At 46.0% G+C, this 18,832-nt stretch overlaps 1 protein-coding gene across 3 annotated transcripts in view; it reads left to right on the top strand.

Moving 5' to 3' along the window:
• Window positions 1-18,832, top strand: part of DOCK2 (dedicator of cytokinesis 2) — a 433,393-nt gene that overhangs the window by 394,763 nt on the left and 19,798 nt on the right. For all 3 annotated transcript variants that reach the window (XM_008015269.3, XM_073010528.1, XM_008015268.3), the window contains 6 exons: window positions 1,304-1,393; window positions 2,980-3,084; window positions 5,763-5,904; window positions 10,788-10,869; window positions 12,169-12,253; window positions 13,064-13,150. In XM_008015269.3, coding sequence (XP_008013460.2) covers window positions 1,304-1,393; window positions 2,980-3,084; window positions 5,763-5,904; window positions 10,788-10,869; window positions 12,169-12,253; window positions 13,064-13,150 — 591 coding nt within the window. The remainder of the gene's footprint in view (window positions 1-1,303; window positions 1,394-2,979; window positions 3,085-5,762; window positions 5,905-10,787; window positions 10,870-12,168; window positions 12,254-13,063; window positions 13,151-18,832) is intronic.

The raw sequence follows: 18,832 nt of genomic DNA, 5'->3' as shown, positions 1-18,832 counted from the left end.
TCTTAGTGATTTCTTAACCCATGGGGAGAGCCTTTCTTCTCCCTGTTCATATTACAGTGACAAGCAGACAAAGACCTATCCTTGAACCCAACAGTCCCCTGGCCTCAGCCCAGGGGGATTACCCCCACCTTGTGGTTCAGGGTGAAGAGAAAACCTCAGCCTGGCCCGTACACTTGGTTCCTCCTCCTAGCACATAAAGCATTTTTATGCTGCTTGCTAAGCTGTCCGTGGGTTTACAGCCGTGGCGTCTCCACTCGGCACTTGGTTTTATTTATTTTTATGCTTGGATTTAGAGAGAGCACTTTTGCTACACAGCTCACACTGCATATTGGCAACCTCCCCTCTCTCCTCCTCCTACCTCCCCCAGCTTCTCCATTTAGGTGCATTTTCCATTTTAAACTGAAGGTGAAATGTAATGGGTATCCCTTGAGATTGCCAGCCTCCAGTCTGCCCTGCATCTCCCCTGACTCTGCAGACCATCCTGACCTCCTTCGGTCTAAGAGAGTGAGGTGATCTATTGACTCTCGTCTAAGACAGAGAAGAGAAGCGTCCACTATGTTTAGGGATAAAAAGTCTTAATTTTTTTTTTTAATACTCTAGCACCACCCCTCCCACCTCTATGCTACCTGACTCCTTACTTCTGCACGTCAAATAATCCCAATAAAAAGCGTCAGGATTGGCAGAGTAGAAGAATCTCAGGACTGAATATCAGGAGAACTGGGGCCTGGCCCCAACTTTGTCACTGGAAACTCTGACCTTGGGGGCCACCTTGTTCACTTCTCTGTGAACCATTTATCTTTGGAAAAGGGGGCCAATACTTCTCTGAGGAGGTGAGGGAATCAAAGGTTTCATTCACTAAACACGAGCATGTGGTAGGCAAGGACTGAAGAGCAAGGCCCTGGAGACACACACGGAGGCTTGCATCCCGACTCTGCTTTTAGTGAGACGTTTGACCCGGCACAGGTTGCCAGGCCTCTCTGAACCTCTGTTTCTAACCTGGACAATGAAGATGGTGTCAGTTACCTCTCAGAGTGGTTGTGAAGAATCAGAGAGCGCGTAATTAAAGGGTTTAGCCTCATCTGTGCCTGCTCAATTATTTATCAAGAAACTCAGGTGAGAGGCCAGAGGAAGGTCGTCCTCTCTAGGAAGCCCCCCAATCCCTCTGAATGGGGGGTGGGTCTGGATCAGAGTGAGGTTTCCACTCAGTCCCAGGAAGCACAGCTAAGCCGGGGTCCCTTCCTCAGCAAGGGCTCTGCAAACCTGGAGGTACTGCCTCACCTTTGTCCCTGTGACCTTCCTGTAGATGTGGGAAGAGGCCATCAGTCTGTGCAAGGAGCTGGCGGAACAGTACGAGATGGAGATCTTTGACTATGAGCTGCTCAGCCAGAACCTGGTAAGGCATCCCCTGGGAAGGCTGAATGCCCTGCAGGCTGGGTGCTCAGGGCCTCAGCTCACCCAGGATCCTGGGGAGATGGGGATGAGGGCCAGGCGGGGTTAGGGAAATAGAAAATGAATGGAAGGAGGACCTGAGCGAGGCTGTACTGAGCATCTCCCTTCCCGTTCGGAGTATTTCCAAAGAGAGATGTCGTGAGGAAATGCTTCGGTGACAGTGTCTCAGAGGGAGCATTGAGTACCTGCGTGGGGCTGCAACTGCCGCCGCCGCCACAGCCCCAATAAACGCTGTGCTACATTTGCTGTAAAAGTTCCACAAATCACTAAACCAATTAAATAAAAACACAAATTTGTGCTTTCTGATTAACAGATAAATCACATTAAAATGCTTCCCATCTGGTTACTCCCATTAGCATCGATGCTCACGATTTGGTGGGGGAAGTGGAGAGCAGGGGAAGCCGGCCCAGCTGATCCTGCTTGTACTGCAGAAGCCTGGGTTTGGCGGGGAGCTGGACTCTGCAGGGAAATGCAGAACTTTTTGGCTGCTTCCCTCCCACCCACACTCCTCACATATTTTCTGGCTGCCTGAGCAGCAGGACCCCAGGGACCCTCTTAGCCCATTTAGAGAGGCCAGGCCAGCGACTTACAGAGTCAGAATGTTAGAAAAGGATTGATAGCTTTTGGTTGGGGGAAGGTATGGTGATTTTGTTAAAAACAACTGAGCTGTTAACTGTTTTCACTGTTTGTAAGATAATATGCAAATACACACACCAAGAGACACCTGATACCTACCCCACGTGTACCTCCACACAGATGTTTGCCAATGCCTATGCCCAAGACACACACACACACACACACACACACACCCAGAGGATACATTCAGACACACACTAATGTATGTGTACCTGCCTGCACAGAGTCCACATCACACAGGCATCTGTCTAGATCCACATATATCTTCCAGATTGTATCAAATGGAAGATTCCATCGATCATACATCATTCTTTTTATTGTGCCATGTCGTGACTCCTTCAGAGCCAACTGCAGTTATAAGATGCCATTAGGTGTAAAGTAAGATTCAGACTGTTTCCAGAGATGTTAAAATATGGAAAACACACACCTCTTAGAATAGATGAAAGGTCGTAGGTATACATGCACAAGAAAACATCTGTATCCAGGAACATTTATTCATTCCCTAGCCTCACAAATCCATGCCCAAGTGTGCATGGAGCTGGGAGCAGAGATGCAATGATGGGAACCCTGGATGCAGCTTACTGGGTTCAGCTCCATGCTTACTGGCTGCTTTATGAGATACCATTTCTTTATCTGCAAAATGGAGATACTCATGGGATTACTACAAGGATGATTCAAGTAACCACGCTAGTGCAGGTAGAGTGATTAACACAGTCCCTGGTATACTGTAAATATAGCTATTACTATTGTGATTATAGACATAGCACAGATATACAAATATGTGCACATGGCTCATTGGTTCTGGTATAATAATGTCTTCACTAAGGCCTCTTGGAGTTGAGTGTGCCTTTGATACACATCTGTGTTGCAACAAACCTTGTTTTCTTTCTTTAGATCCAGCAGGCAAAATTCTATGAAAGCATCATGAAAATCCTCAGGCCCAAACCAGACTACTTTGCTGTTGGATACTACGGACAGGGATTCCCCTCCTTCCTACGGGTGAGTTTGGGGGTGACTTGGACACCAGGCGAGAGCCCCGGGGCCTCGGCATCTCAGCGGTCCCTCTATGCTTTGAGGATTTGCTTGTGCTCAGAAGCGGTGCTCTTCTCTGTCTGAGTGCTGCCCCCATCCCCAGGAGACTCCCCAGTCAATGCTCCCATCCTAATCAGCAGCATCTCTCATCTACTGTGTTTCTTTAACTACACAGCAACTACGGCTACCTCGTGAGGTAGTGAGTTTCCCGTACTGGAATGAGGTGTTCAAAGAGTGGCTGGAGGACGTTTGCTGGCAGAGGTTTGCTGCCAGGAGTTACTGTAGAGCAGTCATTCTCAGACCTTTTGGTTTCAAAACCTTCTTTCTCTTTTAAAAATGATTGAGGACCCCAAAGAACTTGTGTGTATAAAGATAATCTCTATCTACATTTACCACATGAGAAATTAAAAGTAAGAAAATGTTTTTTAAAGTGTTCATTTATTTGAAAATACAAAAATGGTCCAGACATGGTGGCTGATGCCTGTAATCCCAGCACTTTTGGAGGCTGAAGTGGGCAGATTACTTGAGCTCAGGAGTTCAAGACCAGCCTAGGTAACATGGTGAAACCCTGTCTCTACAAAAAATACAAAATTTAGCTGGGTGTGGTGATACGCACCTATAATCCCAGCTATTTGGGGCCTGAGACAGGAGGATTACTTGAACCCAGAAGGCTGAGGCTACAGTGAGTCATGATGGAGCCACTGCACTCCATCCAGCCTGGGTGACAAAGAGAGACCCTGTCTCAAAAAATAAATAAAATTAAAAAAAATAAAAATAGCAATAATAAACCCATTACATGTTAACATAAACTGCAATTTTAGGGGAAAAACCTCCATTTTCCAATAAAAAAAATCAGTGAAAATCACGAGATTGCTTCACATTTCTGCAAATCTCTTTAATGTCTGACTTAAGACATCTAGATTCTCATGTCTGCTTCTGCAATCTGTTGCGATCACACATCTCGCAGCCTTGGAAAGCTCCTTTGTACCCTCATGGGAGAATGAGAATGAAAAGGATAAATAACAGCTTTCATGTTATTGTGAAAACAGTGTGAGCTTGTGGTTCCTGAGAGGGTCTTGGGACCCTCAGGTGTCCCTGGAGCACAGTTTCTGAACTGCTGCTGTAGTGGCTTATTTACCCATCATGTGATGAATTGGATTAGACCACCAGTAGGCTTCCTTCAGTCTGGGAGTCTGTGGTTCAATTCTGGGGTGAGGGAAATACAACAGAAATGGCAAATCTGGTTTCCAGCCTCACTTGATTTAGTCTAGTGAAGGAGATAAATCACTCACAGTTATTAATCAACAATCGACGTGGAGGTGAGAGTGGGCCTGCAGGAGTGATTGCCATGAGCTGCAGAGAGGGGTGCCGGCTTCATGGAGGAAGTAGAGGTGGCTTCCCAAACCTGGCTGTACATCACAATCCCCTGGGGAACTTGTTAAAAGTGCAGACTCGTGGGCCCCACTCCCACAGATTCCATTTCAGCAGGTCTGGAGTGGGCCCTGGGCATCTGAATTTTTTTCTTTTCTTTTCTTTTTTGAAACGGAGTCTTGCTGTGTCACCCAGGCTGTAGTGCAGTGGCTTGATCTCAGCTCACTGCAACCTCTGCCTCCCGGGTTCAAGCTATTATCCTGCCTCAGGCTCCCAGGTAGCTGGGACTTCAGGCACGCAGCACCACACCCAGTTAAATTTTAGTAGAGACAGGGTTTCACCATGTTGGCCAGGATGGTCTCTATCTCTTGACCTCATGATCCGCCTATCTTGGCCTCCCAAAGTGCTGGGATTACAGGAGTGAGCCACCGCGCCCAACTGGGAATCTGAATTTTTAAAAGTCTTCTAGGCTCCTTGGACAATCAGCTAGGTTTGGAAACACTGATATGTAGAGATAAATGACAGATGTGTGTTTGGATAGAAGAACTTAGGGGCCATTTTAGGCAGTGTGGATGGCACAGATGTCTAGAGCTAGAGTTTCTCAGCCTCAGCACTATTGATATTTTGGGCTTGAAAATTCTTCATTGTGGGGCTGTGCTGTGCATCGTAGGATGTTAGCAGCATCCCTAGCCTCTACCCCGTAGGTTCTAGTAGCATCCCCCACTCTCAGTTGTGACAACCAAAAAATGTTTCCAGATACTGCCGATGTCCCTTGGGGGATATCACCTTTGGTTGAGAACCACTGGTCTATAAGAGACGAACATGGTCAGGAAGGATAAAGAGTGTGTTTTCACAGGCTTAGAGCCAGAAGCCAGGTGATGAGGATATGAAAGCTGAGTCCTTCCAGCCCACAGGTCCAGCCCACGTGGCCCATTACAGGCAACGGGGAAATGTTGTGGCCATGTATATAGGAGAGTGGGTGTGACACAGTGAAACCTGAGTGAGTAATTATTCTGGAAGCTGTACATAGGATGGTAAGAAGAAAGTTCTCAGCATCCATGATCTTCCCTTCCTCTAGACTCTTTAGAGTAGTGATTGCCTCTGCTAGGTCAGTGAGTTGAGCTCTTCATTTCCCCCTGTAGGGAAACCAAGAGGAGAGTGATGCACTGGAGGTCCCCATAGACCGTGGTCATTTTACAAGCCCCCCAGCTTTGCTTGGCCCCTTTCTTCACACCTGGGTCCCCAAATATCTAATGAGCATCCTTTCTCTGCAGAACAAAGTGTTCATCTACCGCGGGAAGGAGTATGAGCGAAGAGAAGATTTCCAGATGCAGCTGATGACCCAGTTCCCCAATGCAGAGAAGATGAACACCACCTCTGCCCCGGGAGATGATGTGAAGAATGCTCCAGGCCAGTGTATCCTTGGAGAATGCCCTAGCCAATGGGCCAGACCTGAGCAGCCCTGCCGGGGCTGCAGCCCACAAAGACCCACCTTAGAGCTCAGAGCTGCTGCCAGAATCATTGCAATGGTGCCATGTCGCAGGAACATGCAACATGTTCTTTGGATCCATGTTCTTTGGATCCTTTTCTGGTCTCTTCATGATCCTGGTATCTCGAGCTCTATTTGGTTTGGAAATTTTGTCTCCATTTCCTGTTATCTTTGGTGCTTTTTAAAAAGTGCATGAATGTGAGCTAGAATGTCAACTCCGTGGTTGCTCTGGCTTGCTCTCTGCAGTAAGTTCCCATCTCCCGTGGTGCCTGGTACAGAGTGACTCCCAGTAAATATTCGAGATGAGATCCAAAGAACCCATCTCAATACATTGTAAATGTTGTATGCATTGATTAATTCACTTACTCACTCATTCATTCTTATATTGAATACTCTCAAGCCCTGACTCTATGCTAAGCAAGGTGCAAGGGACTGGAGATTTTCATTCACAAAATGGTCCTACTTTCAGGGAGCTTACAGTGTAGCAACTAAAAGAGGCGTTAAGTGACTAACTGCACTATTCCATATTTATTTACAAAAATATAATCTGTGCCTCGAGGAAGCCATGCAGAGTACTGTGGTTGGGAAAGGAGAGCAGGCATCCTTGAGGAAGGTGACATTTGAGATGACAAACAACCAAAGCTTAGCAGGAGGTGGGGAGAATATCCCAGACAGAAGCAGGGATGCTTCTGGGCAGAGGCCTTAGGCAGTAAGGAGCATAGCAGTCTCCATGAACTGAAATGATGCCACATTGCCATCATAATAAAATCAAAACTGCTAAGCAAGGCCTGCAAGGCCATCCATGATCTGACCCCTGCCTGCCTGTTCAGCGTCATCACTCCCCTTTATCACATCCCTCTGACCACAGTGGTCTTGTTTCTGTTCCTGTGATGTGCCCAGCTTGTTGCTGCCTCTGAGCATTCATATTCTCTGTTCCCTCTGCTTGGGGTGCCCTTCCTCAGCTCCTTACATGACTAGCTCTCTCTTACCCATCAGACCCTAGCTTGGCGTCACCTTCTGGAAGAGGCCTGCCATGGTTTTTCTATTGTCAAATGTGGCCTTTCTGAACTCTTCATGACCCTGGTATCTCAAGCTCCGTTTTCCTTGGAAAATCTGTCTCAATTTGCCTTTATCTCTGGCTCTTTTTAAACATGCATGGAGGCGAGCTAGAATGTAAGCTCCATGAGGGTAGATGCTTGCCCTGGCTTGCTCCCTGCAGTTAAGTCCCCCTCTCCCTGGTGCCTGGTACAAAGGGACTCCCAGTAAATATTTGTTGATTAATAGAAATAAAAAGGAAACAACACAGAAAGAGGAAAGAAGAAAAGAGATAAATAAATAGAGAAAGGGAGGAAGGAGGCAGAGAAGCAGCCAGCTCGCTTGGAGTACACAGTACACAGAAGTGGCATGGGGTGGTGCTAGGGTGCAGTGTAAGTGAGTGCCAGTGTGGCCAAGCATGGTGTTTCGCGGGCCAGCAGCTGGTGTTGGGCAACAGACAGGATTCACATGGTAGGGAGCATATAAATGCAAGAATATGGCCAACTGCTGAGCCAGGGAGAGCGTTAACTCAGCCTAGCTCCCAGCATTGCACCCTTTAGCACAAATTAAGTTACAGCTTTTAAAATGGGGTTAACAGGTTGCATGGCTGGTCTGCTCAGTCTGCTGTACTTTAATCCAAATATTCTTCTCTCCAGTGGTAAATATTCATCTGTAACCTTTTCATTATGCTTGCCTGCCCTGCATACCTGCTCTACTGTGGTTATTTGCAGGAGGAAATGCAACTGGTGGTGGGCTGGGCTAGTTACAAATATGAGTCTGGTTATAGGCGAGACATGGGATTAGTTCTAAGGCCTTTCTAAGTGGACCTCCTGGGATTGAACAGCTCTGTGGCCTTTTAACATGAGGCTAGGGAGAGCGTACGTGTTCCTGGGACATAGCTCTCCCCTGGTTCAGTGCCAGGAGGCAGGTACAAAAGAAAAGGGGAAGGGCTATTATTTGCTAACTGTCCTTTTCATGGAACTGAGGGCTTTATATCCTATAAAACCCTCTAAGGGGAGTGTTGATTTTCCCTATTTCATGGAGAAGAAATATGTGGGGCAGAGACGTAAAGTGGTTTGCCTAAGGTTACAAAGCTAGTTAGTGATGGAACCAGTACTTAAACCTCACGAGCTGTCTGTCTGAAAACCTATGTTCTGGTACACCATCCTTTTGTAAAAGATTGATGAACAGCATTCTCTTTATTAACTGTTTACCACGTACTAGGCATTTTACATGCATTGTGGTTTTACCCTCCAATACTTCTACAAATTAGGTATTATTGCCTTCTGCATTTTGCTAATAGGAAAACTGAGGCTCACAGAATTTAAGCAGCTTGCACAAGGTCACAACTAGGAAGTGATGGAGCTGGGATTGGAACCCAGGCCTGCTTTTTGACAAAATATTGAGTTCTTAATGCTCTCTTCTCTTGCCTTCACTTGCGAAAAAGCTGATAAGCAGTCTGAGAGGGTGACAGATCTCATTTCTCACTTAGGTATCCAAGTAGGGAATGATCGTTGAAAGCCAAAGTCTCTTTGCAGGGGGTCTGCAGTTGCCCAGCCCTCTGGGGCCCCAGCTCCACTCATACATTCAGCATGTGGTATAACAACCTCACCAGCCATCCTCCTGGCACAACTTCAGGGGACTCGCGTCACAGACTTCCCCAGGTCAGGTTTGGATTCTCCTCTTGGGCCACGACCAGTGGCCAAGATCAGTAAACATGACCTAGAACCTTCTCTAAAACAGGGGTCTGCAAACTTTCGGGAAGGGGTCAGATGGGCAGTATTTTAGTGTTTGTGGCCATGCAGTCTCTGTCACAACGGCTCAGCTCTGCTGTTGTAGTGGGAGAGCAGCCACTGAAAACCCAAAAAGGCACAGGTATTGCTGTGTTCCAATAAAACTCTATGGACACTAAAATTTGAACTTTCTATCATTTTCACATGTTACAAAATACTCTTTTTCCCTCCATTGAAAACTGTTCTTAGCCTCTGGGCCTTACAAAAACAGGCAGTGAACCAGATTTGACCACAGGACCATAGTTTGCCAACCCCTGCCCTAGACTTAATCCAGAGTGATTTTCTTCCCAGAGCAGGCTGTTGGCCACATGGCTTGAGAAAGAAAAGGGTTTTCCTGAAAATCGTAGAAATACTTTCACTGAGATTTATTCATTCGTGTTAAACGTTTTCCTCTCTTATGAAGAGAAATCTATTTAAGGCAGAAACAGGCATCAGAAGTAAATCAATGAAAACCCTAACATATTAGTATAGAGTAAGTTCATCAGAGAGAGGCAATTCAATTTAATCTGGAACTAGTTTTAGTCATTTCTTATGTGTGAAAGAACCATAGTCTCTGCCGTGAAGAAGCTCACAATCTGGGCAGGAATGGAGGGTGTGCGGTGGGCTAGGGGGAGGAGGAAGCCGACAGGGAGCTGGAGGGTATATCCTAAGAGAAGCACAGACGAAGGCTGTGGAAAGCCAAAGGAAAGAAAACAATTCCCAACTGGGGGGTGAATTTTGTTTCCATGGACTGTGGTGTTTGACATCTGTCCAAAGGGCTCACAAGAGAGGGATGCTGATGAGGGAAAAGGTTCCAAGGAAAGGGAGTAGTAGGATCCATTGGATATCCAGATAATGATGAAAAAATGGGTGAAGGCCGTGTTGGCCTAGCTTTGAATGCTAGCCGGAAGAGTTCTTGATTCCTTAGTTGGCAGACATGTCAGGCCCAGGTGAAGATTTTTTTGGAGTCATGGTGGTCATTGGGTAGAATAGAGGGAAAAGACCTTGAATACCTAGATAAAAGATGTGGGTAAAGAAGAAATGGGAGGTAGGGAAAGGGAAGAGGGTCAGGAGTGGGACCAGTGACCGCTGACTTTGTTCATCCAGTTTGCCATATTGTCAGCTTAAAAGGACTAAAGACAGATCTAGAAGAGGCATGACAAGGGTCTGACCCACATAGTGCCTCTCCAGTATCTATGCCTGTTGCAGACATCACTCATCCACCATGAGACTCTTTTCCACTGAGTCTGAACACAGCTCCTTACCATCCTGCTGCAGGGAGTTGCTTTCAAATTTTCAGAGTTGGAGTGCAAAATGACATTTATTTGCATATTCTATAGCAGTGCTTCTCAAACTTTAGCATGCATATGTATCACCCAAGGATCTTTCACAGATCTGGACTCAGTTGGTTCTCAGATAGTCCAGAGTCTCCACTTCTAACAAACTTACAGGTGATGCTGATACTACTGGTCAGAGGGTCACCTTTGAGTAGCGAGTCCACAGTGAAAGAATTCTGAGCTTAGAGTTAAAGGACCTGAATACAAACTTGGATCTGTTCTTACAAGTTGTGTGACCTTCAACAAGTGGCCTGGCTTCTCTGGCCTCAAAGGGGACAATTTAGGTTAATAATGCACTCAGTGGAATTGAGAAGATCAAATGAAATCATGAGGAGATGTACTCTGCAATTGATTTGAGAGCTATAAATTCATTCAATGGTATTATTATTCATGATAATATAGCAATGATGATAATTAAACACCACTAGCCAACTCTGTTTATAGGGGCTGAGCCCTGGCATAAGGTTGCAAGGTGACAGCACTGATAAGGACCTCAGTAACTAACTAGTCATTAGTGCCTAGTGGGCAGCCAGCAACCTGAGGTTCATCATTCAGTAAAAATGTGGCTCCATAAAGGCTGGCCTGGAAGGTCTCAGCAAGGACCAGCTATACTTAAAACTGTCCCTGCAGCCAACAGATATAAGTCCTTAACTACATGGATTTCAGACATCCAGTGCTTCACTGTCCAGCCTGTCTTAGATGAACACCCCAGGTTCAAGAATAAGCCAGTGCCTGACCAGATTATAAAGTAAGACTCATTGTCCACAGGGAAGAAGGATGGGGAAGAGAACCCATTGGGACCACCAAACTGGGCTGGTGGCAGAACAGACCCCAGTGTCTTTCTAGTTCCTTCTCCATCTTAGCCAGTTTGTTCCCCCCTTTTCCTCTTGGGCAAAGAATCACCCTCCAATTAGCTGGGCTCTGCCCCTGACAAGGCTGAAGCCAGGAAGGATGGGAGGGCCAGGGTTATGGCTCAGCAAATCCTCAGCAAGCATTGAGCATTTGCTCAACTGGATGCACTCAGCCTATTTGTTGCTCAGGTTGATCTCAGAGTGGCCCCAGGGAGTCCACAAACAGAGTGTGACTGGGCAAGTGATAGGCAGGGTGGAGACAGGGGACCTTGGCCATGCTGAGCACATGCTCCCAGAGGGACGTCTTCTCAGCATGTGTGAAGGTTGTACATTGACAATGGTGTGTTCCGGCTCTGATAAAGGTACACTAGAGGAAGTGCCATGAAGGCTGATGTCCACCTGTTCTGGATCAGATTGCAAAGTCACTGATGAGGCCACAAGGTGGGGCCTCTGAGGGACCCAAGGCTGTATGCCTCCCAGCTGCCCAGCTCATTCCCCCCACCCCCTGCCCAAGTTCTAATGGAGCACTTGAGTGTCTTAAAGTAGGTCCTCCCCTCTGGGTGGGACAGTCAGAAACAGGATCTGCTTTGCAAGATGAAGGACCCTTTAGGGACAGGCAGCCCCTCCCAGCAGCCTCATGAAGTGCCACAGCAGAGCACGTGGAGCTCAGCTTGGGTCTCAGCCTCCCCTCACCTTCTCACCTTCTCAGACAGGCACCCATGAGCAGGGGACAATAACTATGCAGCTAGCACAGTGTTCTGCTGGCCCTGATGTTAGAATCTCACCAAGGATTCAAGAAGACTGATTTAGGGGTTTGGCTGGGACACCTAAAGAAATCCTTTGAGGACACCCCTGGGAAATTAGGCTCAGACCTCAGCTCCTTTGTTGCGGATCACAGGAAATCGTGACCTAGGCCATCAGTGTTAGAATTCCAATTGCCTGGATACTCTAGGGGTACTATGTTCTCAAAGGGGCATAAGACCAGTCTACCTTCTAAATTGCCTTGTCAGGAAAGCCTGTGCAAAAGTCACTCTTATGGAGCCCAGAGCACAGACCTTGATTTTAAATGCCACCACAAGGGACTCTACTAGGCCTGAAGTTTACTGTAATGAGCCTCCCTGGACAGTGCAGGGTCAGATCAGGTGTCAGCAGCCGGCCATGGCTACCAGGAGCCTCAGCCTCTTCCTGTCTTTCAGCTTCTACAAATCCAACTACGTGCAAAGGTTCCACTACTCCCGGCCTGTGCGCAGGGGAACCGTAGACCCAGAGAATGAGTTTGCCGTGAGTATCTTCCCTACTCTTGATCATTCCCTGGGGCCACCTGGAGGAACCAGAGCATGCATCAGCCAACCTCAGAATGGGAAGGAACTTGATCCAAAGCCAGAGAAAATAAAGCTAACCTCCATGGATACCATGACGTCTATTCCCCAGTCTCTTCCATTAGGGCCTGTGTCCTTATTTCTTGAGCCTTTTTCCCTTTAATACAGAATGCGGGCCTCATATCAGAGGCACCTTTTCAACCACAGGGCATTCAGGCATTGCCAGCAGGTAGAAACCCTCAGGCTAAGAAGGAGTGTTGATAAAATCAAACCTTCCAGCAAACACCAGTAAGAGGTCACAGCAATTTAGTCATGGCTGTCCCCTGAGTGCTAGTCTCTTCTGTGTGTGTCCAGCTAGGATTCAAACAAGACTGGAATAAGGAGGTGTCTCCAAGTCTCAGCTCTTTGGCTTGGACTGTAATTCTTAATATTTTTGGAGCCACTGCCTCTTTGAGAATCTAATGAACACTGGGAACCCTCCCCCGAGAAAACAAATGGATACATTCAATATTGCCTAAAAATTCAGACTGCTAATAAACCCAGGTTAAAATTTACTTGGCCTAAGTCCAGGGAGAGCTTACAGTTTATGTTGGGAAAGAATTCTTAAGGGTAAGGTGAGAGCGTGTTTCTGGGTCTTGCAATATTTATTCTGCTTTTGGGTAGCTGGGAGGCCTGGGGACCTGGCTGGGTTTCTGCCAAGCTTCTCTGATACCCAGGTTTCATAAACGTGTTTGTTGCTTTCCCGCCTTTGCCACCCCCTGCCCATGGACAGTCCATGTGGATTGAGAGAACCTCCTTCGTGACCGCATACAAGCTGCCAGGGATCCTGCGCTGGTTTGAGGTGGTACACATGTCGCAGGTGAGTCTGGGACATTCATGGCAGTGCCACCCCTCCTCTGATGCGCAGGGCACAACCAGTCTCTGAAGGCCCCTTTGACTTTAAAAAGGAGACATGTTTTTCTTTGAAGGTGCTGTGTGAGTCCCAGAATTCCCATGCAGGCAGCATTCAGAATAATGCCTTTCAGATTTTTTTTTTAAGTGTCAGATAACCTTTTTGTTCCCTGCAAATGAAACTTTCCATGGCCTCCAGTAATAAAGCTGGTGAATGGGGAGCTTCTGTTGGGCGGGTGGGGTGTCGCAGAGGATGGACAATCATCTCCATCCCCCCAATACTCCTCTCATCACAGTACCCCCTTGGGGGTACCTGTGCAGTAGCCCAATATGAACCCATTTTATAGTTGGACAAACCGAGGCTCAGAAGAGAGAAATCCATTTGGCTAGAATCCAAATGTTTGAACTCCCTTGTGCAGATAAACACCTATTTTGCTTCTCAGCACAGCTTAGGGTCTCCATGTCCTCAGACAGCTAAAGATCTTGCAGTCCCCAAGATACAGAGGAATGGTCATTGTGGTTGTGAGGAAACTTTATAAATGGACATATTTAGGATGTCTTATTTATTTATTTATTTATTCATTCAGAAAATACTTAATGTGCACCTAACATGTTAGGCACTGTTTTAAGACCTAGAGATTCTGCAATGGAGCTTCCATTCTAGTGGGAAAGAGGACTAAAAAGGCAAAGTAAATATATGATAGATGATGATAACTGTGATGGAAACAATTAAAGCAGAAGGGTGATGGATGAGGGACTGCTATTTTAAGTAGGATAATCAGAGAATGCTTCCCTCTATATTGGCTATTGAGGAGAGGTCTGGAGGAAATGAGGAAGGGGTCCATGCTGACATTGAAGAGAGAGACATTCCAGCAGAGGGGACAGCAAGTGCAAAGGTCCTGGGGCCAGAGTATGCTTGTGTCCAGACCAGAACAAGTGAGGGTGAGTAGCAGTCGTCTGATACCAGATCACGTAGGACCTTGTAGACCACCATAAGGACTTTGACTTTCCCACTGAGTGACACAGAGCCACGAGCAGAGGAGGGACGTGGTCTGACTTGCGTTTTCAGGCTATTGTATCAGACGATAGCATTGAGATAGTCACTTCTACCCTTAATGACCCTCTCTTTTCAGTGAACCCAGCAGCTCAGTAGCCCTTTTGCCTCCTTTTTATAGGGATGACTTAGACCTTGGAAGGGTATAACAATGATGGTGAGAGCAAAAACATGGTTGTGAGTATGGGCTCAAATGTTCATATGCATGATCTCATTTCAACCCCTCAGCAACCCTGTGAGGTAGACATTATTATTCTTCCCATTTTACAGATGTGGGAACTGAGAGGCAGAGTTAATTAGTGCATTGTTCAAGGTTAGTAAAAGAGATAAGGTATGACTTTAACCTCCCCTGTCAGGTACCTGGCTTGGACTCTTTATCTTTTTATCCTTAAGAAAAAGAAAAAGAAGCCCACCCCAGCCCACCCCAGCAAGTAGTACCCCCAAAAGGAAGGAAGTGTCTGTGCCCTTGCTTCATGGCACATGATAAGTTTTAACAAGTGCCCCAGGTGCTGTGTCAGAGGTTTATAGCAATATCTCATTTAATTCTCATAGGCCCCTGTGAGGTACATACTATTATTAGCCCTATTTAGGAGGTAAGGAATCAGAAACTTTCTACCAATCTGTAGCCTCTGCCCATTAGCCCTGACTGAGCCCTGTCACCTGGTGGTGCTCAGCAAGGCGTCTCTTCTGCAGTCATTCCTGCCAAACTGTAACAAACTGAGAGAGCCCATCCCTGTACTTCCCATTCCCTCAGCTACTGTGTGTCAGCTCAAAGCACTTATCTCCTAATAGACTACACAATTTTCTTGTTTATTTTTAGTATTAAGAGAATATTAATGTAACATTAGACTATAAGCTGCACTAGAATATAAATTCCAAGAAGACAGGTATTTTGTCTATTTTATTTTCTGCCATACCTCCAAGTGCTAAACATAGTCCCTGGCCCACAGCTGATGCTAACTAAAGAATACTTACATAAATTAATCAGTCAATCAATATGCAGATACCCATAATGTCTAAACTGGTTACCTTATTTTATAAACTCAGCATTTTGAAGTTAGGAAAGAAATAGTCAAGATTTTGGCTTGTTTCTTTTATCCTGATGCCTTTTCATAGAAGGCATTGGGGAAACCTTCAAAAAGTTGGCCAGAGTGAATTTATCTTTAATGGCCTCTCTCAGATGAGTTAGCAGGAATTTCAGGGTGTCTCAGATACAAAAGTTTAATGGTCTTGTAAGTGACTTCATTTCCAAAGATTGTTTTGGTGTTATATGAATTTTATCTTGTTCTCAGTTATTTCCTCCATAAATTGTCATCATTACAGTAATGTCTATATAGAGAGGCATTTTCTGATGAGCTTCAAGTATAAGTTCTGCTTATTGGGGTTTTATTTTTTTGTTGTTCTTGGCCCTGAGAAATGGAGTTTTTACAAGGAGCCCTGATCTAGGGGTCAGAGATCCAAATTCAACTTGGTCACTAATGAGTTATACATGTTAGATAAGGATTGCATATCTCTGGCTCTTAGTTTTCATCATCTATAAATAGGAATCGCAAAATGATGGAACTTTAGAGCTTAAAGGGACCTTAGGTGTCCTTTAGTCCAAAAGCTATAAACTGGAATACCTTCATAGCCTAGTAAGGGCTGTGGCAAAGTGCAGTAGCAACAGCCCCCTCCTCCATCTCTGTTGAATTACATTTTTAAAGGTTAGAATCAATGTGCTAGCTAAGTGACAGACCTCTGCCATCTGGTTTGGCTTGTAGTTCTCCAAGTTTTTTGTCCTGGTTCTTTCTGGTTCTTGTCTACCTGCGTTATTTTGTATATGAGAAAATGAGGCCCAGCAATGGGATGTGAACTGCCAAAGCAATTGTGGCAGAACTCAGAGGTCATGAGAGCACCTGTCCTGTGTGGCTCATAGGATTCCTGGCTAGATTTAAGAAGGGGATATTGGTAAAATGGCTTTGAAACATATGAAATGCTGGGCAGGGCGTGGTGGCTTATGCCTGCAATCCCAGCACTTTGGGAGGCCCAGGTGGGTGGATCACAAGGTCAGGAGTTCAAGACCAGCCTGACCAACATGGTGAAACCCTGTCTCTACTAAAAATACAAAAATTAGCTGGGCATGGTGGCATGTGCCTGTAATCCCAACTACTCAGGAGGCTGAGGCAGAAGAATCGCTTGAACCCAGGAGGCGGAGGTTGCGGTGAGCCGATATCATGCCATTGCACTCCAGCCCAGGCAACAGAGCAAGATTCCATCTAAAAAATAAACAAATAAATAAATGAAATGCCACCTAATTGCCAGGGATCAAGATCACTTTCATCTTATGTTCCCTCACCCATCCACACACACTTTTACATTTTTTTCCAAAGCACCCTCCCCTAATAATTCATTTTCCCTTCACAGCAAGCCTGGCAAGGGTTACTATGTTGATAGAGAAACTGAGGCTCAGCTTAGGGAAAAGACCAGAGATTTGAGGGCTAGACTAAGTCCCAACAGCCCATTGATGGCAAGTGTAGTATCAAAGCTTGATTCACATGTAGTGGAGGAGGCCTGCCTTTGCAATCAGAAATACCTGAGTTCTCTTTCCAGCTCTGCCCCGGGGCTCGGGGATAAGTGACTTAACTTATTCTTGGGGCAATGAAATGCGCATGGGTGTAATGTGGCCAGCATGGGATGGCACACGGGAGGCAATAGATCAGTGAAGTCATCCTCATTATCATGATCATTACTTTTATTCCTGTTATTAGCTAAACTGTAGGTTTAGCTTCTGAAATCTAGGCCTCCCACCAACTGTATAACTCCTGTAATGATCTGAAAGTTACATATTTGGTTTACACAAATGCCCATAGGCGAGAAACCAAAATTATTTTCATTCTCATTCTCTGTTCCTAATGGCTATAATGAGGATAATACTTTGGGAATCTAAAAATAGTTTCAAAAGCAAGGAGGAAAGCCAATCAATAGTTCTTTCCATTTTTAATGACTCGTCTTAAAGCCTGAGTCTTTCAGATATGGCAGGCTGTTGTTCAAAGGCAGGTGTGGCGCTGGGCTCAATCCAAGCAGTGGTGATAGATTTTCCTTACAACTCAGTCTACACCTTGGCCCCTCAGAGCCCCCACAGAGTTGGTCTGTGTACTTGACAGATACTAGACCGTAGGTTTCACTTTGGAGGACTATGGCTGCAGCCCAGTTGGACAGCGTTCTCCTTCAATTAACATTATATGTGTGTGCATGTGCAGGTGTAGGGTGTGTGGGCATGCATGTGTATGTGTATCTATGTGTGTGTGTATATGAGAGAGAGAGGAAGAGAGAGAGTCAGTCAGTCATTTCCCAGGGCAGAGATCTGATCTCTGATCTCACTGCAGAGATCAGTCATCTTCAAAAACATCCAGACACAGGGTAAGGGAGTAAGGAGGCCGTAATTTCACAGAAACGGTTTAAAAAGATGACCAAGAAGACAATTAGCAACATAGCAGACTAGGAAGCTCCTGGCTCTCCCTCTACCCCCAAATGCACCAGATAAACATCTACTCATGGATCAATTCCCTCTGAGAGAAACTCAGAGATGAAGTGAGGGACTTCTACCTACCAGGCACTGAGTAAACATCCACATTGAATCGATACGAAAAGCTGAGGCACACTCAGGCATGCACCCTGCTCTGACACTGTGCCATAAAATGGAGAAAGAAATTCCCAGTACTCATCTTCTCTCCCTGTGGAGAGGAGGGCTTGGACCTCACATATACCATTCTAATTTGGAGTTTCTTCATTGGTTGGCTCTTAACTTACCAACTCTGAGACTGTGCAGAGTTAGACACATGCAAGTCTCTTTAGACCACAGGAAAAAAATCAGTGGTTTTATATGGGTGCACATGAACTTTCAGGCATTCCATCCCCTGAGAAGAGTATAGTAAAGGGTCTTTTATAAATGGAACCCCCTGCTTCTCCCCAGAAGGCATGTATGACACACTCTTCCAGTGGCTACGTGGCAGCCTGGCTTCTACATAACTTCCACTGAGGAGTTAAGGGGCAAACACATGTTAACCCACTGGCAGCCTGAGAAGCAGGCTGTCACTTCTCAAGCCTTCCCTCCTGGCTCACCCCAGCAATAACGACAGGTTTATAAATCCCTCCTGGAAGGAGTTTGTCCACACATCGAGTTTCCCAACTTTTACAACTTCCACCCGAGGGCTGTATCCTAAACACCCTAGCTCTGGGAGCAGAGGGGACTGGCATATGTGTATCTCCAAAGACCACAGGAGAAAAAAAAAAGCAGCAGTTTTATACAGGCATGAAAGCACTTCTAGGGCTTCATTTCCTGAGAGTGGTGCAAAGAAAGGGCTTAAAAAATTGCAACCCCCATTCCTCCCTAGATGAGGTTTATGCTATGCATTGAGTGTCCCAACTTTTAGAGCTATCTCTAAAAGGATTCCATCTAAACCTCTTAGCTCTGGGAACAGAAGGGAGCAGGTGTATGCAAGTCTCCCTAGATCACAGAACAAAGAGATGGTTTTAAATGGGTGCACAGACACTTCCAGGGGTTACATCCCCTTGGAGCAGTGCAGAAAATGGGCAGAAATGAACAGCTCCCATTTT

The sequence above is a fragment of the Chlorocebus sabaeus genome, chromosome 23 (assembly GCF_047675955.1).
Source record: "Chlorocebus sabaeus isolate Y175 chromosome 23, mChlSab1.0.hap1, whole genome shotgun sequence".
Taxonomy (NCBI): domain Eukaryota; kingdom Metazoa; phylum Chordata; class Mammalia; order Primates; family Cercopithecidae; genus Chlorocebus; species Chlorocebus sabaeus.
The sequence above is the reverse complement of the archived record's forward strand: the minus strand, read 5'-3'. Positions and strand labels throughout refer to the sequence as shown.